Source organism: Tachypleus tridentatus, chromosome 8 (assembly GCF_004210375.1).
Source record: "Tachypleus tridentatus isolate NWPU-2018 chromosome 8, ASM421037v1, whole genome shotgun sequence".
NCBI lineage: Eukaryota > Metazoa > Arthropoda > Merostomata > Xiphosura > Limulidae > Tachypleus > Tachypleus tridentatus.
Window position 1 is genome coordinate 90897574 of NC_134832.1, and position 22581 is coordinate 90920154.

At 31.1% G+C, this 22581-nt stretch overlaps 2 protein-coding genes across 7 annotated transcripts in view; one reads left to right on the forward strand and one right to left on the reverse strand.

Annotated features, from left to right (window-relative positions):
- Wdr92 (dynein axonemal assembly factor 10) overlaps positions 1 to 14100 on the forward strand; it is a 28026-nt gene extending 13926 nt beyond the window's left edge. For both annotated transcript variants that reach the window (XM_076450142.1, XM_076450141.1), the window contains 5 exons: positions 8154 to 8252; positions 12076 to 12191; positions 12826 to 12960; positions 13337 to 13437; positions 13741 to 14100. In XM_076450142.1, coding sequence (XP_076306257.1) covers positions 8154 to 8252; positions 12076 to 12191; positions 12826 to 12960; positions 13337 to 13437; positions 13741 to 13948 — 659 coding nt within the window. In that variant the 3' untranslated portion in view covers positions 13949 to 14100. The remainder of the gene's footprint in view (positions 1 to 8153; positions 8253 to 12075; positions 12192 to 12825; positions 12961 to 13336; positions 13438 to 13740) is intronic.
- A 1124-nt stretch (positions 14101 to 15224) lies between these two features.
- Positions 15225 to 22581, reverse strand: part of Sptz (zinc finger FYVE-type containing 26 spastizin) — a 137418-nt gene continuing 130061 nt past the window's right edge. For 3 of the 5 annotated variants that reach the window (XM_076450137.1, XM_076450136.1, XM_076450134.1), the window contains exons 41-44: positions 21372 to 21554; positions 21101 to 21118; positions 17483 to 17533; positions 15225 to 17177 (exon numbers count right to left, since the gene is read on the reverse strand). In XM_076450137.1, coding sequence (XP_076306252.1) covers positions 17007 to 17177; positions 17483 to 17533; positions 21101 to 21118; positions 21372 to 21554 — 423 coding nt within the window. In that variant the 3' untranslated portion in view covers positions 15225 to 17006. The remainder of the gene's footprint in view (positions 17178 to 17482; positions 17534 to 21100; positions 21119 to 21371; positions 21555 to 22581) is intronic. The other 2 variants (XM_076450138.1, XM_076450135.1) reach the window with 1 other exon arrangement.

The following is a 22581-nucleotide window of genomic DNA, read 5'->3' on the forward strand; positions in this document are numbered from 1 at the left end:
GTTTTATGCCATTTTCTATTTTTAATTGCTGTTTTGTTTTTACCTTTGTTTCCTTTTACGAATTTTACTACATTTACTTTACTTTTACCTTTTTACAGGACATTTGGCTAATTTTTATTACGATTTTGCTCTGTCTTTTAACACTTTTCTTATTTTACCTTTTGATAATGGCTGTTATGACACACAACTCGGAACCAGGACTGGAAAGGCCAACTTCGGGTGACTGATGGTGGTTCTTGTACTTACCTGTTAGTCTTCCTGGTGGGTTATGATCATTACCATTTTGCTAGTGAAAGTTCTTTACAACTTCTCTTACTCTGCTTTCTCTCTTAACATTGTAGACTAGGTGTCAACATTGGTTTTATGCTTTTTCTGTTTTTCAATGATGTTTTGTGTTACCTTCATTTCCTTTTATGTATTTTACTACATTTAATTTAATTTTACTTTTTTTACTGGACGTTTGGTGCAGATAGCCTAGCTGCTTTGTGCCATAAAACACTAAATCAATCAATCAATCAATCAATTGCAAGGTATGGCCATATATTCCATTGTTAAAAATAGAAGGACTCTCCACAGTTTGTCTACACATAAATAAAAATGACCACTTTGATACAATAGAATTATCGATGTTTATGTTCTAATTTGGATAACATTAAAGCACTGATTGCTTCTAACAATTCTGTATGTTTTTCCTTACAGGAAACATTTCAGAAACTTGCCAATATAGTTGCCTTTTGGCAATTTTCTTTGTACAAAAATGACGGGTTGTGAGATGGATGAGTACGTGGAGAGGTGGCAGTTTTGGTCAATCAGCAATGTGCCCACCCTCTCTTTGCCACTCGACACACATTTGAAGGCTGTTGCCATTTGTGTTTCCTTGGGTTGTATTATCACTATTTGTTCTCTCTACCTGCCTCCTGAGGAGACCTATGATCAATCAGACCTTAATGCTCTTGTTGAACAGTTGCTGTCTCTCTTTTTATTCCTGGGGACTTTAATGGACGTAATTCCCTCTGGGGAGGTGCTGATATTGATGGAAAGGGTTGCTCTGTAGAGCATATGCTTTCAGATCACAACCTTTCTCTTTTCAGTACTGGTTCTTGTACTTATTTTTATGCACCTAGTCAGTCTTTTACTGCTACTGATTTCTGAGTTTGCTCCCCTTCACTATTCTTCCACTTTTCATGGAGGGTTGACAGTCACCCACGAGGCAGTGATAATTTTCTTATTTTGAGAGAGACTCACCATAGTCAATGCCACCCGACCAGTGTGCCACAGTGGAAACTAGGTCAAGCCAACTGGTCCTCTTTCACTGCTTTTGTAGAACATGATCCTGCCATTGTCTGTAAGCCATCAATAGACAACTGTGTGGCAGCAGTGACTGACTGTATATATGCAGCTGCTCAATGTATTCTTAAAATCTCATCACGTTTTCCACATTGTCCTCGTCTGTGGTGGAATCCTGCCTGCCACACTGTAAGGAAAGCTCAAAATGATCATGGAATACCTTTCTTAAGTATCCCACACTTTTGAACCACAATGCTTTCCAGTGGGCCAATGCACATACTCGGCAGTTAAGCCATCAAAACCATAAGGAATCTTTGATTAAATTCACAGTCAGCATCTTTTCTACCACCAGTTCCATAGTTATGTGGGACAAGCTTTGAAGGTCAGAGGGCAGTATAATTCTGTCCCCTTTTAGATCTTGCTCTCTAATGCTCAGGAAGTAGCTGATACCCAGAGCATTGTCAGTACTTTCAGTGAAAGCTTTTGTTGGGTATCTAGCATTTCTGCTTCATCCTTCACATTCTTAGCCATCAAGACTTGAGCAGAGTGATCATCTCTTTCTTTTTGGGCTGATTGTCTCTATGACTAATCATCCCTTAACACTGGTGGAACTCAAACTGGCCTTTCATCAGTCTGGCAGTACATCAGTTTGACCTGATGATATACACTATAAGATGCTGCACCATCTGTCTCCTGCTTCTCTTGCTATTTTTTTTGATTATTTTTAACTGGATCTGGCAGGAGAATGTTTTTCATTATGCTTGATGCCAGGCTATTGTCCTACCTTTCTTTATGCCTGGGAAGGATCCCAAGATTCCTTCAAACTACCATCCAATTGCTTTGATGAGCTGTCTCTGTAAGACCTTATAGAGGATTGTTAATGCTCGTTTTGTTTGGTTCCTCGAATCAGTAACTTCCATTCGCTCACCCATTGTTGGTTTGGACGACAGCTGAACACCTGATTTGACTTGAAACGTCAATCAGGCAATCATTTCTCAAACGAGAACATATTGTATCAATATCCTTTGACCTTGAGAAGGCTAATGATACTATGTGGAGATATGGCATTTTGTGAGACTTCCACTTACATGGGTTACATGGCCATTGGCCATATTTATTAAAAACGTTTTAATGGCAGATGATTCCAAGTTTGTGTGGGTTCAACACTTTCCTGTTCTTTCCTACATGAACTTGGAGTCCCTTAGGGTTGTGTTATGAGTGTCACACATTTCAGTATAAAGATTAATGCCACAACTCCCTCTTACTGTTTCAAGCAGGCTCTATGTCAACAACTTCCACAGTCAGTGAAGTCAGTCATCGAACATGAGGTTTATTGAGTGGTAACTCTAGACTGCCCTCAATCATTTACTCAAATGGTTTTAACTTCTCTCTCTCTAAAACTGTTTGCATGCACTTTTGTTGCCAATGGGGTTTTCACCCTGATCCTGAACTCCATGTCAGTGAAATTGTGATTTCCATGGTCCCTGAGACAAAGTTCTTGGGGCTTATCTATGACTGTAAGCTGACCTTTATACCACACATCAAGCAGCTATGAGTTAAATGTACAAGAGTGCTGAACATCCTCTGTTTTCTATCTTTTACCACTTGGGGAGCAGATCGATGTTTTATGCTAAAGATATATCATGCTTTTATTTGATTGAAATTAGACTATGGGACCTCAGCCTTGAATATGTTGGACCATGTTCATCATTAGGGACTTTGGTTCTTCACTAGAGCTTTCCACACTTCCTAGTCCAGAGCTCGTACACAGAGTCTTGTGAATCTCCTCTACTTCTCTGCTGTTTTCAACTATCTTTACTGTATGCTTTGAAACTTGAATCCTTATCACAGCATCCCACCTGGGGATGTTTTCTTAATTCAGTGAGCCATGCTTTTTCAGAACATTGTTCATTCTGGCCTACGTATCCAGGTGCAGTTGGATAAATTGGATAATATTGTTGTATCCACTGGTCAGCTTATCCCACCATGGCTAATTACAATCTACAAATGTGACCTTTCTTTAAGTCATCTGAGAAATGTGAATAATCCTGATTGGAAGTACGGTCTTTTATTTACTGAATAACTTATAAACCATCCCTCCATTCCCATTTATATGGATGGTTCAAAATCAAATGATTTTGTGAGCTCTGATATGGTTTGTTTTGGTTCTGTGGTTGCACACAGAATCCCCTCTACAGTTTTGTATTCACAGCCAAACTTAATGTCATTTCTCTTGTCCTGGACCCCATAGGAGTTAAGCAGTACTTGAAGTGTAATATTTATACCAACTCGCTTGGTTCTCTACTGGCTCTGGAATTGCTTCACATTAGTTCTCACCCTGTTCTCACTGATATTCAAAACCATCTGGCCCATATCTCTTTAACATCTACTTCTATACAGTTCTTCTGGATAATGGGCCATGTTGGTGTTTGCAGGAATGAGCTTACCGACACTGCAGCTAAGTCTGTTTGCTCTGGCAATATCACTGTTCTACCTGTTCCATAAATGGACTGTGCTCCTGTATTCAATGCAGTCAACTAATTAGACTACTCATTGGTCATAGTATTTTTAACGTATTGCTTTCTTTTATCTGGGACTGATGCATCAATGTGTAGTCTGTGTGACATTCAGGTCACAGTAAGCCACATTTTACTGCCTAGCTGTCATTACGACTCATTTTAAACACGTTTTGTCCAAAAGTTTATCCGTAACATTAGACAGTGCCATTGGCAATGGTGATACTGTTCACCATACAAATGTTTTGCATTTTTTAAAGGCCATTGGCCTTTTTAATGCTATTTAAGTTTTTAATTCATAAATTAGACTTTGTTTTTTAACATGATTCAGTTTTATGAATTAAAGTAAAATTAGTTTGATATGAAATTAGAAAATGGCCACAATGTGAAATAACTCAAAACCAGGACTGGAAAGACCAACTTCAGGTGATTGACTCTGGTGTTTGAACTTACCTGTTAGGCATCCTGGTGAGTTATAATAATTAAAATTATGCTGCAGAAAGTCTTTTTAAAACTTGTATTACATTAATTTCTCTCTTACTGCTGTAATCTTGTGAAGTTAGAAAATGGTTGTGACATAAAATAACTCAAAACCGGGACTAGAAAGGCCAACTTCAGGTGATTGGCTCTGGTGTTTGAACTTACCAGTTAGGCATCCTGGTGAGTTATAATTATTAAAATTATGCTACAGAAAGTCCTTTAAAACTTGTATTACTTTACTTTCTCTCTTACTATTTAAAAATTAGATTTAACGCTATTTAAGTTTTTAAATCAAAAATTATTTTGTTTTGTTTTACATTGATTCCTTTTTACGAATTTTAATAATTTTACTTTACTTTTTTTTATCCCTTGTTTGGCACAGATAGCCTAGTTGCTTTGCACCATAAAACAACAACCAACAAAACTGGTTTCTTCATGTTGTCTCTCATAGTCACATGTCCAACCCAGTCCAACAAACTCTACTTTGAAAGTAGTGTTGAACATCTTTATTTTGTCTAATCAAAATGACCTGAATCTTTTTGGAATAACACTTTTTTTTTTTAAATCTGCATCAAGGTGTCAGGTTTGCTTCTTTGGCAGGCATTAAATTTACTTAAACACATTCACAATGAAGTTTTCTATATTTTGGAGAAAGTGAAACTTTTCTTTAACCCAAACAAATGCTTATTGGGTTTGGCTGTCATTTATAATAGTACAATATCAGTTGAACAACTAAGTTTTAGATTCTACCAAGGGTTATATCATGTTGTCCTGAAGTAAGATGGAGAATAATAATAAGATATTTTGTGAGATTTGATATGCAAAGAACTAAACAGCCTTTTATGAACTTAATGATTGTTTAGAATTAGAATAAACTGAAATATAGATTAGACCCAATATAATTTATGAATTGCATTTTTAAATTTACTATAGATTAATACAGTTCTTGAAACCAGTAACAAGTTTCTAATACATGTCACCTAATTTATGATACATTTAACTTTTGTTTACCAGACTTCTAGAATCACATGTCTTCTGAAACATATCTGTATAGTTTTTGTTCTGCTTTATAATTTAACAAAACTGCTGCTTTTGGAGTTTCTGGTGAAACTGGCTGAGATTATTTTGCTTTTCATTTTAAAACCCAAATGTGTATTTTTAAAGAAGTTATGGTGTTAAAATCAAGAAAGTTGTTATATTTGACTATTCTTTTCAATATATTGTCTTTACAATTCTTCCATTCTAAAAGCAATGCTTGCTTAGGTCTTGCAGTTTTTTGGCCTTTTGAATTTCTTGTAACTTTGTATGAGGTTTTTTAAATTTGTTAATCCTGACCACCTTTGTCATAGACTAATAGAAAATGTTTGCTTGTATTATGATAGTTAATATATCAGCTTCATGTTGAGTTTCTGATGTGTGTCAGTTTTCATCATTTGGCGAGAGAAGTGATAGAGAAAAATATCATAATAAAATATATATATATATATATATATACACACTTTATTATGGTATATATCAAGTGCTCAAAATTTTTTTTTTTTTTTTTAAGGAGACCAAGTTCACTTCACAAACCTGAAGTTTTAGGAACTATTCCTATTGCTTATTGTAAAATGTACTCTACAGTGGAAGTTATTAGAAAAATCATTGATGTAAATAGCAGATGTTTAAATTGAAGGGAAACTAAAGATATCAACATATCTCAATTTAATTTGTTTTGAACTTGTATTTCATGGAAAACAAAAACATATTTCAAACCATTTAATTTTTTGATGCCACCAAAATGATTTCATGTATGATCTTTTAAAAAAATCCACTCTAGAGCATGATATAACAGTAATTTTGTGCTATTTTTTATTCATATCATTTTATAAAATAAATAATGAAAGAAAAGCCTGTGCATCACTACCAATGTTCTGTTCTTTTGTTTACATTTAAAGCAGTGACCATTAATAATCAATATAAATAATGAAAGAAAATATTTGAATCACTGCTAGAGTAACCTGTTCTTGTTCCCACACAACTTCTGACTATCTGGCTGACATGAATTTGTCAATAAAATGTCAAATGTTTTGATGGAAAAATTGTACAGTTTGAATTATCACTTGCAATTAGTTTTTATAAGTTCTTTGAATTTGAATTTGTAAGTAAGCAAAGTAATCAAATTAGAAACATACCGAAAACGTGCATGTAACTCAAAGATGGCTTTGGTAATAATGAGTTAAATATAAAGTAATGTCCTTTCCTTATCAAAATAAATAATAAAAAGAAATATAAAATGCATTAGTGTCAGTGTTTAATGATGCACCAGGATAATATCCTTTTTGCTTACCCCTTAGTACCTTACTGTGTATTAGTTCATTGTCTTGGTAGGTTGCCAAAGAACATGTGACAACAGAGTGATTTGAAATTTGAAATGACTCATTATTTTCCCATATGGAGATTTTATTAATTGTTTGAATTATTCATGTCATTACAAGTTGAATGTGGTAAACAGTTGTGTACAAATATTTACAAAATATCTAACCTATTTGGATAGCTATGGAACATTCTGTTTCATCTCTTGACTGACCAATTATTTATAAATATACATTGTTTCAAGAAGTTACCCTTGTGGATTGACAAATGTGATTATTCATTAGTTGGATTGATTATGAATGAGAAAAAACAGATATTTTGGGCTTTTCAAGTTGGAAGCAAATGGTTGAAGAACAAGAACCAACAGTAAAAGCAAATATTTTGTGATTTTAGACAGATGTCAAAAGTGTCAGTATAAGTGTTGAGATTTAAAATATATTTGATGAAAGCATGCATGTCAAACTTGGAGGTGATAAATTTTAAACAATTCAATCAGCACAATGTATATCTTTATCATAATGTACTTGAAGTTATTTTTTCAAGGTTGAAAAACTTATTACATACATGATAATGATTAAATTAGGAACATTTTTAAAAATCTCTCAACTGTATTAAAGATTCTTTTATGAATGAAAATCAATGCTGTCACTTTATTTGACCTTTTGTTGGAATACTTCATTTCATTCAGGTAGTGGTTTAGTTCAAAATGTGTAGAGTGCCAGCAAAAGTCTTTGAACTTATTGTTGAAGTGAATGATGAATTTAAGTAATGAACCTCCACAATTTGTTTGTCTCACACAAAGGCTAACTTGTTGATACAGCAGTAAGTCTGTGGATTTACAATGCTAAAATCAGGGGTTTAATCACCCTTGGTGGATTCAGCAGATAGCCTGATGTGGCTTTGTTATATATAAGAAAAACATGTATGCACACTGACACAAAGGTCACATAATAATATGTATCAATTTTGTACTAACCATAAGGTCAGTTGCACTTTTTATTTTCAAGTAAAAAACAAAAGACATTGTGATTATTATTTTATTATCTACATGACACATTTATTGATAACTTCAACCATATCAAATTTAATGAAGCTTTAAAGTATGTTCTTTGTAGTCTTTAAGGTTAAACTGTCAACAATACCACATAATGACATCATCAGCTTTACTGTACACAGCTGGAATTGGTGATTTGTAATTGTGATATGATTGGTAAAACAGTAGTACTGTGGGTTCTTTTTTTATTTTTGGTTAATCAGTCTGCAAAGTTGGATTCAAAGGTATTTACCTTATGATGCATACATTTACAAACAATGTATATGCAGTAAGATAGATCTTCCAGACAACTTACAAGTTTGTAGTCTTCACTTGTCAGCTTTTAGAAAGTGGAGATTTCCTTTTTTGACTGTGTACATACATTCACGTATTTGCTTTAAGGAATTTATATATTTATATATACACAACTCCTATAAGTGAATCTATAGTTTTCTCAGTGATATTGTCATACTTTATCCAAGGTTTGGTAAAAGTGTGGGATCCAAGACAGAAAGATGTTCCAGTGGCTACAATGGAACCAGAAGAAGGTCAAAAAAGAGACTGTTGGACAGTTGCCTTTGGTAAGCAGATATTTATTACTTTGCATAAATGTAATGTCTAAAATTCCTGAGGATCATGATTTTATTTTAAGTAATGTGGTAGATAGTTAAAAGTTTAAGACCAATTGTAGACCTATATAGGAAACCCTCATTATTTGTGTATTTATGACTCATTAGAGTACCTGTTGTTTATTTGTTACAATGTTTTTTCCATCTTGATTGAAATGTAAGGTGCATTTTGTGCAATAAGTTGTATAAACATGCTATACCAGCACTGATCAGTGAATTTAGAATTATGATTGGCATATATGAATTTATAATTTTGTAGTTTCCAGTTGGCATTCTATTGGTTTTTGATACAGTTATGGTGTTAGCATTAGCCATTTGCAAAATAAGTGTGAAGCAAATCATGAAATAATTAAATACACACAAAAGCTACTCTGTTTATTTCTAGTTGTAACCTTCAGGGTAATAACTTTTAATTCACCAAAAAAAAAAAATCCAAATAGGCAAATTTTGTGTAACCCCTAGTAATTTGCCATATGCCTCAAAAGTGGGTATAGGTCCATGGGTAAGAATGTTGATAACACCTATTGCAGAGGGGAGGGTATAAAAATGTTTAAATTTTAAAATTTAGCATTCATCCTAATATAAGGGTAGTTATCAAAAAAGAAAAGTAGGAAAAAAAAAGAAAAAATGCAAACTCTATAATGTAGTTCTCTTGTATGTAATGGGGACCTTTGCAATGAGTAATCACAAAGTTTTGTCACAAGAACATTTTCTGAGCTGAAGAACATCAGACAAGCATATTGGACCCTAACAGTGTGGAACTGTGTGATTTTAACTGCACAAATGAGTCTATCAATTATATCCAATGTTTTACAAATGGAATGTGTAATTTAATTTATTCTGTGATTATAGCTATTGAATGAAACATTACTTTCATTTTTAAAGATATTAAACTTGTATGATTAAAATTAATATCAGATTGTATATATAAATTTTAGAAAATTAACTTATCCTTCATATGTTTATCTTAGAAGTAAAGTATTGAAATATTTCCTGGTTGATATGCAGTATTTTGGATTTAACACATTTTTTTAACAGGTTTATGGTACTTTTCTGAAAAGTACAGTAAACTACACATACATGTATGCATTTTATTTCCTTATAAGAGATATTTACTAAAAAGCAACAACGTGGTAGCCCAATAATTATAAATGTGGTTGCTGTAGTTGCAATTTCATGTGTGCAATAGATAATGTGTTGTCTTCAGTAAATTGAATGTCAAATAGCACCCATAGTTGCTTCAAAATAAACAAGTACAGCTAGAGTTGGAGCATCTGAATAAATGATTGTTTAAGTTTTGTTCTTGTGATATCCTTAGTTTCAAAATATTTCACCTTAATCTTCTATAAAATGATTTGTATGGATCTTGGAAATTTGTAAACTCTGTTTCTAAGTGTGAAAAATCCTGGAAAAATGGAAACATTTGAAAAAAACACAAAAAAACCTTTCCTAAAATATTTTTAACTGGAAATTTAAAATATCAGCAAATAAACCATTTTTGTTTTGACTCATGGTTTTAAATCCTGCCCCTCATGTTCAATAACCTAACAAAGATTTAGATGTTACATGAGGATTGTGGCTAATTGTCAGCTTTGAATATATAAATAATCACTTATAAACTATGTATATTGCAGTAATATTACTTTGATTAATGAAATGTTGTAGTATAAAACTAATTTTTATAATATATTTACATTTTACAAGGTATTCTCAGTAATAATATTACATTTGAATTTTTACCAATGGAACACACATGTAAGGATATTGTTTACTGACTCTTATACCATTTACTTATTAACTTTGCCATAGCATAGCTTAATAGATTGTGAAACATAAATTTCATGGATCAAAAGACGTGTTTTATATTAAGTGGGAGATTTAGAATTTTCAAATAAGTACATTATATGAATTGGGTATTTACACAGTTGGGTGTGAGAAGGAAATATGCCATTATATACTTTGTCTGGATTATTAGTTTGTAGAGTGGTTTGAAGTTTACCATTATATTGTTTTTTAGTTTGAATGAAAATGATTCTTGTGTTACTAAGTTCTACTATTCTACTAACAGTTCAGTTATCTCTTGAGTTCACTGAAATACTCATTAGTAATGAGTAAAAAATATTCTTGCTTATTCATGTAAAGTAACAAAGCTGAGACCAGTTAACATGAATTTATGTCTTTCTCTATGTTGGTAAAGTATTTGTAGTTATTGATGAGGTAAAGAAAATAAATTACTAGATGGTCCAAATTGAAATAACAAAAATCATATACTTTAACCTTTGTTAATCAGTGAACTACTTATTACAATTACACTGTGCTTTTTGTTTTACTTATCAGACACAGCATTCAATATTTTTACTTTTATTTTTTAAAAGCGTGATGAACTGTTGCAGAATGAAACTGACTATATGTGTATGTATGTATGACTAAAGTATATATGTATTTTGAATGTGTATAACTAGCTGTACAATGGCAACTTCCATTTCAATCTCATATGTATGCAATACAGCTTGATTAACTTGTGCATGACAGACCTTCATATTAGATGATGGTATGAGGAGTGAAAAAAGTTTTGTCACTTTAAGTTTGCAGTGAACAAAGAAAATTCAGCAAGTTTAACACATCAGCTGTTAATATTATCTATTAACATTGCTAATTTTTTGTTTTTTTTTAGGTTTCATTCCTAGTTGTTTTTCATATAAGGCTTTATATACTTACTAGTAGAAATACTTTTAATGGTAAATTAAAGTAACTTTAGCTTATGAAAGTACTTGCATTTTATAATTAAACAAATTTAGTAGGTTTTAGTGATTATTTGTACATCTAGCAATAAGATGGAATTCATAATTGATATTTTGGGGTCCTGAAAAACAAATCATTTCATCCTAGACAATTCTTGAAAAATTCTAGTTTTGTTCTTTGTTTAGTAATGTATAACTGTATGGTACATCTGCTTTAGTAATTCTAAATACATTCTAAAAAACATGTAAATAACAGTAATGTAATATTTCAGACAAACAGTTATCATAAAATGGTTAATCTTCACTTTATACAGTTCTCATTTCTTCTCAGTAACATTAAACTCTCTTGTATAGTCAATAGTATTATTTATTTGTTTATTTGTCTATATGAATTTTGGTTTTTAATTATTTAAATATAAAATTTTAAAATTTGTATTTGGCATTTTCAGCAAGTATTTTGTTTTTGTATAGCTGAATAGCATTTAAAAAGAACTTTGGTCTTTTGCAAACAAGATAATTGGTAGATACAGCTTTGAAGGATTAAAGACTGTCATATTTTGATGTAAAAAACATCATGAATAGAAATGTGATATTTTTAATTTCTCAGGAATTTGTTTTGGTTTGTAATGGATGACATTTTGAACTTTCAGTTGAGGCCTTTTGCATCAGGCTGCTTCTTACATGTTAATGCCATTAACTCAATACTGAGCTTGCATTCTAATGAGTGCAATACTTAGTATACATGCAACACCTGAAGAATTCAGTTGTTTCTAAAATGTAGTATGCAGTGATGTAGTTTTTGGAGAGATCAAATTTCTTCCATCTGTAGGATTTGGTTAAGATTGAACTTGTTTGATATATTTATAACACTTACAGTGTGTGAAATTTCAACAAAACAAGAATTGTTTAATAGTTGAATGCAAAATTTAGTTATTAATCTCTACCTGATGTTTCAAGGTTACATTTAAATAATTATAAGAGAAGTTTTATGGAGGTTGTAGTCCTTACATAAATATCATTATTTTTTATTATAGGGAATACCTACAATGTTGAAGAACGGTGTGTATGTGCTGGTTATGATAATGGAGACGTTAAGTTATTTAACCTAAGAACCATGTCGCTACAGTGGGAAACCAATATAAAAAATGGAGTGAGTTACAAAATCATTTACATATTGTAAACGTGTAAGGTTAACTGCTACTTTTGTATAAAGGAGTACAGATACAACTATCCATGTTGCATCATTCATGGTAAAAGGTTTATTTTGATGTTATTTTATACTTGTGTCTATTAACATATGTATGAATTTTCATTTAAGTGTTCTTTATAAGACCTGATAAGAGTTGAAATTCCTTAGCTAGTTATAGTAAGGGTTATTTGTTTGAAGAAGCTGGCTTATGTTTTGTTTCAGTTGATTTATTTGCATTACTTAAACAAACTTAGGTTTCAAGAAGTTAAATATTTTTTGTAAAAAAAACAAAACATTTATTATTCAAAAGTGTTCATTTTATAACTTGTTCAACCATTGTTGTTAATGGTTTCTGTGCTGGTCCAGCTAAGTATTGGATTGAAACAGCTGGTTGTTTCTTCAGTGTATTAATATTTACAATTTCTTAAAAATGAGTTCACTATGGTAATTTCTAATGTTACTCTAAGTAATTATAGTATGTAACTTAGATAAACTACTAGATTTTTTGTTGTTGTAAATGATGTTCTCACATTTAGTAGAAGAAACTAACTTATGAGATCTTCTGTGTGACACACATTTCTTCATCATTTTCTAGGTATGTTGTGTAGAATTTGATAGGAAGGACATCCTTATGAACAAGCTTGTTGTAACTTCACTTGAGTCAAAGTTTCTGGTGTATGATATGAGAACACAACACCCAAAGAAAGGATTTGCTTCATTAACTGAGAAGGTTGAGTATCAATTAAAACCAACTTATTATTTGTTTTGTTTTCAAAACATATTTAACAGCATGATAAAGCACAGTGTGCAATTTCATAGAAGGAAAATTGTTTTTATGTGTTTATTGTATGCTATCCTTAAAATACAGGGTAACCAAATCTAATTATAATTAAAAATCTGTTTGTTAGTGTTGTAGCAAAAAATTTAGTACTGTATAATTTTATACATCATAGCTTTCCACGAACAGCTGTGGCTACCTGTTTTCACTGAACTTATTTTGTCTGTTAAACTATTCTTACAAAATTGTAAACATCATATAAATCTTTGTTTTATTTTACAATTTTCATAACATAGTAATAAAAGGTTCTGATTTCAATTGTCTGTAGGCTCATAAAAAAGCAACTATTTGGCTTGCTCGACACCTTCCACAAAATAGAGATGTTTTTATGACCACTGGTGGAAGTGGATCCTTAAATCTGTGGAAATAGTAAGTTAACTATAATTTTTTTTACATATTTTATACAGTTACCAGCAACTAATTCTCTTTTCAAATAGGATCTCTAATAGATGAAACCAAAATTGGCAGAGTAAAACATTTAGTAATAAACAGTATATAGAAACAGCTAAGTCGAATAGAAACATAAAGAAATTGGGGAACTGTTTTTTTATAATTTTGTTTTCAAATTCACCCATAAATTGCCAAGTTCGAGTATAAACGAGCTAGTTATCCAATTAAAGATTTCTGAGGCACATCATAATATTGTACACTCATCATTATTGTTGGTTACAGTAACTATCCAGGGAAAAGAAGTGAAAAAGTTGAGGATGGTCATTCTGAAGGAGTAATGGGAACAGTAACGATGCTACAAAATGTCACAGTTTCTGAACAGCCACTATCAGGTTTTGACTGGAGTCCAGATAAGGAAGGGTTATGTGCATGTACTTCCTTAGATCAAACCTTACGAATTCTTATTGTCACTAAACTTAACAGGTTGTAAGAAAGTTTTTGTATTGTTCATTTTGATGATAAATGTTTTTTTCATCACCATTATCTTTTAGTGAATAAACACAATGTTGTAAGTTTTTGTTACATACCAGATTGTCTCTTGTATTCTGTTATTGATTAAATTATTAAACAGCTTATTTTAAATGGAAGTGTTTTATGATTTTACTTGCTCTTTAACTACATTAAAATGTAATTATTTTTATTCACACACCCCATTGGGGGTTGGAAGGAGAACATCAAGGGTAATACCTTATTTCTTCACTTGGTGACACAGATGTAGGCTTGAGCACCCACCTCTTGATCTCCTTATTTATAATTCTATGCCTGTTGCTATTCTTTATTTCTTATGTGAGACTGGTGAATTGAGGTTAAGTCTGATAGATGGTGTATCCCCACTGCTATGTGGGTTCTACTTCTGTCATCTTAAACCTTGCATGCATTTGCTATTCTTAATGCAGTCTTTCCTTATTTAACTTCATTAAAATGTAATTATTTTCACTAATCTTTGAATTCTGAAGTATAATTGAATTTTCAATGCTACACCATTTTTTCTTTGCACCCATAGTAACAACAATAACTAAATTTAACATGTTTGCATTTATATTTTGATACTGTGCAAATAAAATATTTGTACTTACACATTTCCACAAAAATACAACAGTTTGTATCCACTCATTACATAAAATTTGTGATTTGTAAGCTTTGTGTATTCTAATTTTATCACTTACAGATGAATATGGCAACTAAAATGCTAGTCAGTACCATTTCCCATCCCACTGACTCTCTTTGTTCCTTCTCTAGGTCATTGAATTATTTTAAAATGATATACCTATTATGAATATGCTATAATTAGTGTGCATTATAGTGTAAACCTACTTTACCAAGGGTTGAATTTTTATATTCAGATATTTTTGACAAAAAAAAATTAAAGCTCAGTATCTTATTTCTATCCACTTGCATGATGATAAATGAAATGCAAGCTTCTACACTATTAGAAACATAATTTGTTGTTAGTTGCACAATGACCCTATGAAAACAATTTGTATCAACTTTTGCATTATGCTACACACAAATAATGTCTTATTTTGGGTATTTGTAGCAAAAGTGTGCAAGCTTGTAGACCTGGTATAGAAACATTCTGTAAAATACCATGAAAAAATTTTTTTTTTTGTAATTAAGCACAAACTACACAAAGGACTATCTGTGCTACCAAGAAATAAAACCATCACCGAGCACTTAATTTATGTTTACAAAAGGAAAGAGCAAAGTAGCAATATTTTTTTATTAGTTAATATGTTTACACATAATGTTTAAGAAATCCAGTCTTATGATTTTTTTTCATCTATACAAATCTACTTCATTATAAAACATGATAATCTCTAAATGAAATGATTGGAACATTACATTTTACAAACAAAACTAATGAGGTTATATGAAAAGAAATTTATGTAGTGGCATTGCTAGTGCCAACAGTAGCCAGTATTGTTGATACTGGAATAAGAAAAATCAGTTGCAATACAAATGGATGAAAGTAACCAATAGTTCAAACTTTGTACACGAGTTGCTACTAAGAGAAAATACTAAAATACAAGTTTTTTAAAAGATTCAAGATATTCTGTGCAGATTTTGTTTAGAAGATGGTACAAACTAATTCAGTATCTTTGTTTACAAAAAATAATAACTCTTGAAATCTTACAACATAGGAAAAAAAACTTACATTGATCATTTCTGAGATCATGAGTGAACAATCTTGAAATGTTTTCATAAAGTAAACAAAAATATTTACTTATATAAAACTCCTATAGTTTTTAACAAATTTTCTACAAAGTGAACAACATTATCTTAATAATAAATCTTTGTGTACAATAATATTTGTAACCCGTAAGTTGTTTTTCTCACGTATAACAATGAATTAAGTTCCTTATTTGGTTATATACCATTCATATTCTCTACTTTATTTTAAAACCTAATGTTTATTGAAGAACGTATAAAAATAAGTTAGTTTAATTTATCCATGAGCTAAGCTTAAAAATACATGAGGTTATACACAATATTACTGGTTTGATTTATTGCAAACTAAAATCAATCCCTCTAAGTAATACTTGTAAGATATGAATAGTTGACAAAGTGTTACAAATTAATTTTCAGCCTTCCAAATACAGTCTGAATTAAAACTTGTGAAATAAGAAAGACATGGCCTAAATCTGTTTTATAAGTTATCCTGCCACCAACTCCACCATTATAGAGGAGCCAAAACTGAACAACAAATGCGATGAAAATCAGATAAAACATTGTTGATAGGTTCTGTTCTTGATAAAAAATTTGATTAACAGTAAACTTGTTTAAGAATCACTGTTTACAAAACCTAGTTTTTCTTTACGTAGTATGTAGCACATACTACAGCAACACTATACAAAAATTGTAATATTAATTAAATCATTAAAATTTAATAACTAGAGCACACACTATAATAAAAAGTTTACTATTATCTTCAATGGATTTTAGTGCAGATTAAAAACTATATTTTTTATAAAATTTTCAAAAACTTGATGAGTTATAAATTTAAGAATAACATGATAATACTTTGTGAGGGCAAACTACTGCTATTTTTCATTATGCCATCACCTTTTCAGAAACAACGTGAAATACCAAAAACAGTATAAGCCCACAAGGACATGCTCCACATCCATCTATCTTGAGTGTCTGTTTCCAGGGAAAGAAAGAGAGGTGTACATGTTGATGACTCCAAAGATTGTATTTAAAAAAACCTTTTTTTCTTACTTTCAAAACCTAGTACTGGACTAGATTATTACAAATATAAGTTCACATGTCCTAGTGAAGAACATAAAAAGAGTACATTTCAAACTTAGGCAATAACTAGGGTGTAAATAATTCTTATCTGATAGTTTTAATAAGGATTTAAGTGATACGCTTAAATTCAAGTTCATGTAGTTATTATTTGTTAGTTAACTACCATACAAAACTTGTGTGATGACCAATCTCATTTAGATGAAACTGAAGTAACACTTTTATCATCCAGTTTCTTTTCCTTATGTACTCTTTGCTTGGGCTTGTAACCATTTTTCACAGATGCTTCGCACAGCCTCTTGGCCACTTTTTTCTGCTTGTATCATTATCTGTTTAACTTCTGCTATTCTCCCACAACGAACAGCTAATAGATAAGCAGATTTCAGCTTATTGCAGAAAAGATAAGCATTGATCTGTGAAATGGAAATAATGAAGTATGTCTGTAATTCAAAAATAACATCAGCCGTGTACAGATTCTGTATTAAATTATTTTGTAAAACTTACAAATATCTAATATTTCTTTCATGTTTTCCTTAATAATGAATTTACTAAAATTTGACTTAAAACCAGTTTGTTAAATGCATTTTTTTAGTTAAATTTCATTTCTACATATTTTCTATAACACCATTAGATGTTTAAATGGTTAAAAAAAAATCCAGAGAGAAATCTAATGTGTCTAACATTTACGATATAAATATTAGTGCTAACTTATACTTACCTTATTAATGTCTCTTTTTAAGAGCTTGATAAGACTCTCCAAATCCTTATTCTGTTGGTAAAATGAAAAGGTTTGACAACGTGTAAGAAAGTGCAACAGAACTTTTTCCATATTAATTTTGGTATTATAATAGAAAATGTGTTTTTCAGTGTTTTAATAACAACTTTATAATTTCACTTTTATTCTGAACTATGAGGAATGGTGAAGTGATTATACTTAATACACATTTTACATTATATTTATTAGATAACTTCTAACTTCAACATAACATACACAAATCCTAAGAAAATGAAAGAACTTTGCTTATGTTGCATAAATTGGCTTGTGTCTTCCAACAGTAGAGACATTAGACATTAAAAAATTATATGTGGAACACTGAAATGCTGATCCACAAGTGTGTGCATTTTTATTTCCAATTCTGTTTACATGAATTTACTGATGTTTCATGTAAACAAGTTCAATAACCATGTCAGGTTCATTCATAAGCAGTGACCTCATTCATTTCTTATCTTACATATTTTAGTATAATTTATAAAATACATCTCTCACAGTTACAAAGCAATTCATAGTTCTAATACAAAATATAAATGAATAATTTTGTACACATAATTACCAGATACAATCTTCTCATTAATGAGCCATGTGTACCTAGTTTTAAAACTACACTTTTTAACTATGATAGAAAAGTTTCTAAAACATTAAAACTTTTTTTCATAAAAAATTTAAAAATACATTTAACTGTCCAAGTGAAAAATGTTTTTCAAACTTCAAGGTATACAAAGTTAACTATAGTGTTAGCAATTCTTGAGAATAATGTTGTTTCTTAACCATACATTAAGGTTAGATACACATGAGAAGCAATTGATTATGTACGTTCCTTACCTTTAAAAATATATTGTGTAGCCAGATAGTTATGGATATGGCATCATTATATCTGCTTTATGTCATACTGATTAGCAATGAGAGCACTCAATTAAATACTGCAGTCAGTGTGGGTTTAATCTGCTGGTGTCCTGCTCTATCATTAATTATTTAGCGTTTTGTAAAATTAAAATCTAATACCATATTTTCCACCTAATAAGCCGAATTTCTGGCCCTAAATTTTGGACCTGATTTTTGGGGGTCGGCTTATTGGCTGATCACTCCTTTCGGAAATTTCTTCTTCTTAGGAAATGTTTTTCTTTTGAAAATTACCATAGGCGGTAATTTTGTCCCATCAGCAAAGCACGTTAAGACTACAATGACACGTTGTTTCTGGAATTTCATTGGTTACCTAATTACAGTGAGTGGAGCCAATAACGAATGACATATTGATTCCATCTCTGTCTGAATACGACACGTTCTGCTTTACTACAGAACGCCAATGATCACACACAACATGCATGCTGACGCTGAAACGAGACTAAGAAATCATTTTGAAGAAACTTGTCACTTCTTAAAAATGGCTTTGGCTTATTGGGCGATAATAAGCAAAAACCCTCATTTTCAGAGCTGAAAATTGGCCTCGGCTTATTCGGCGATTCGGCTTATTAACCGGAAAATACGGTATTCAAAAGTGGCTTATCAACAAAGAATAAAATAATCTTATTAGCCAAGTATTTCAATTTCCACAGAATATTTGTGCTTTCTTTGAAACCAACATTCTTAATTAACTCTCACTATGGACTGGGTGGGTCACACTGACCTCATGACTCCAAAGTGATCATCAGAATTTTCATACTATAAATTTTTGCATGTTGTGAGTATCTATAAAATCTTCAAAGCATTCAGTAAACATTTTAATTCTTTTGTAGGCAAAAGAATCAGAATTTTTAAATAAGTAGTTTTACTAAATCTTTTGAGGTATTCACTATTGTGATTGCAAAGTAGTATTCATGTTAAGATTAAAATTAATTTTCTCAATCTGAAGTTTTTCAGGTTTAATTCATGTAATCTCTAAAACCTTTTAAATAAATGTTAAACATTTGTGTTTGTTTTTAAAAAAATTTTATATTTTGCTTCTTTCTGTACTGTAACTACAGACGGGTTTGGTCAATTCAACCAACCTTGTAACAACTATAAAACTTTAAAATTTGAAAAATGCAAAATAAAAAGAGCAATACTTTCTTTTCAGTATTGATCACAAAGCTCCAAAATACTTCTGAATGTTTTTACTTCTAACCTTTTCACATCTGTTTATTAAGTTTACTGTTAGTGGTTGAAGTATAAACAAATTAAACACACCACCATAATACCATATTTTTGATTGCAGGCAAGATAATGCAGTAAAACAGTTTATCTTATCCTGGTTCCAACAAGATGATGGGAGAGGATTTATTGGCTTATAGTTCAGTGGCTGCAATGAGAATAGTCTGAAGTATTGAAAGTACCATAAAATATTTATGATGTGGCTCTGTACAAAGTCCAGGTCAATCAATTAACTTGGTAGATATTTGGATACCAGTTATTCTCCCACGATGGTCAATATTTAGTGGCATAGGTGTACACAGTAAGTGATAAAAGTGTGTTTATATATATATATTATTACTAGTTACTGATAAATGATTAATTTGTAGTTACTTTTCTTAAAACAAAACAAATAAAAGAAAGAAAAACATTGATTTCTAGTATTAACAATGTTACAAAATTAATTTCTACTCACAGTTTATTCTTCTTTATTCTCCCAAGTGGAGGGAGAGAGAAATTAATTTTTGTATCTTTCACAAATGTAGTTTAGTAAAATAAAAGTTATCAAACTGTTACACTGCTATGTATGAAATTACTATAATTTACCTAGCTTTCTAACTCAGCTATGTGTGGGTTAAAAAAAAAACTAATTTGTGTTCAGAACAATTTAGTCAACATACTCCAAAATTTCCAATGAAACACCAGATTTCCCCTTCAAGCCAATAATAAACAACTGTAAGATTTACATAGTTTGGAACATGCTTTTTCTATTCGTTATAAACTTGTACTCAGTATAAGTAGGCATGAGTAGACAAGAGGTTTCAAAATAATGTAGTAGTGGGAGAGGCTACTCTGGTAAGTTTACTAAACATATTGAAATTTCAACAAATCAAAGATGTGGGATGTCTTATTCTTTAACTACTAACATTATATTGAAGGTGTAATAAAATACAAGCAAAGCAATAAGACAGAGGATGTGTTATGTGATACACAAAAAAAGGATATTTAACTTTTTTTAATATTTTCTTTCAAATTAAGAAATTAAAACATACATAATATGAAAAGCTGAATCATAAACTATGTTTTTTTGTCAATTTTACTACCATTCATTAATGTCAATTTAAGTTTTGCAAATAAATGTTAAAACATCATGATGCGCACTCTTTGACCTGTCCATAGTGAGAGGGTTAAATGCCACCAAGGTTATGAAATATTAATTTAGAAGTATGTTCAGACTTGCAACAGCAGGTATCTAAATCATGACGAAGATAATTGTTATCAAATAATAGCTACATTTAGTTTATAAAATCAGAAAATGAAATGAACAATGAAAACTACCCTTAATTAGAAAGTTAGATATCCTCAAAACACCTTTGCTTTATGAAAAAAACATGTAAAATCTTTCATCACACTTATAAATAAATAATGTTACTGATTTATTAAGTCACTCACCTGCCATGTACACCCATGCTAGTCATTTTGTAAAAAGAGAAAAGTAAAATTTTAAAATCAGTTTGTTATCACAAGATTTGTATAATATCAACAACTCAGTGAAATACTGATATCTAAATATTTATAGATATGAAATATTACTTTTTTCATAATATAAATTTAATATCACCACATGTTATTAAACTGTTTAACATGAAGACTACTTACTATTCTTTTGTGCATGTAAAGCATTTAACCATTTATAAAAACAAAGTTTTTCAAGAATTATTACCTCTTTAGAATTCTTTATCAATTCTTGTATACAAGCTCCAACTATTTTGTCTGTGTCATACTTTTCTGGTGTTCCACAAGTCATGAGACATTCTGTCAGCCTTGATATTTGAGATACTCGTCCTGCTCCAACAAGCATCTGGCCAACTAAACTGAAAACTTGAGTTCCAGCAAGATGATGATCCTGTGAGGAAGAAAAATGTGACGAATAGTAATAAAAGGAGAAACGAGACTTCATGTATATATATATATATATATATATATATACAAATTTCTGTGAAATACTGATACAACAACTTAAAGTAGTATGAAATGGAACAGATGATACAATTACAACATATATTTTATAAAAAGCCACAGGAACAAGCTACAGCAAAAGTCTTGCGTGTTTTTACTATCCCAACCAAAATTACATTACCTAATAAACGATGATAACCTTTTATTACAGGAATATTTATCTGTGGTACATTTAATTACACAAAAAATTACTTTGTAATACAAAGTAATGTAAAGCCTTAATCACTCAATATAAGGTGGGTCCCTTAGACCAACCTTAGGACCAGTTTTACTTGTATATAGTTTTAATACTATAACTTTGAACACAGTGTGTATGTAATTCGCAAAAGTTGGCAGAATATTGATATACAACAAGTATATTCTTCAAAATAAAAAACGCAAAAGGGATATTTTTGTTATTTTAAAGAGAAATATATGTAATAACGTTACAAGCTCAGAGTATGTGATGTTACACGTGTTAAGGCACTGATTGTCAGAGCCTAATTAAAATGACAATAAAAGTTGTGCACTTTGAAAACGGAGGAAAACATCGGATTTTTCGCCAAAACGCATGCGTGTCCAATAAATTTGTTTGAGAGATCTGCATGTTCTGCAAGTGCAACATGTGCAAAATCCCTATAAAAGTGACGAGTACTCAGTTTCTATAGCTCAGTGTTAAGCCACTGACACGCAATACAGTTATGCCAAGACTGACTGAAGCACAACGCAACAACACCATTGGTCGCTTGGAAGCAGGTGAAGCAGATGTTGCCAGAGCTGTGAATGTCCACCCAAGCACCATCACAAGGCTATGGAATTGTCACCAACAACATGGATCAACTCATGACCGTCCACGATCTGGCAGACCTCGTGTGACCACGCCCGCACAAGATCGCAACATCCTGTTACTTCACCTTCGGGATAGAACCACCACT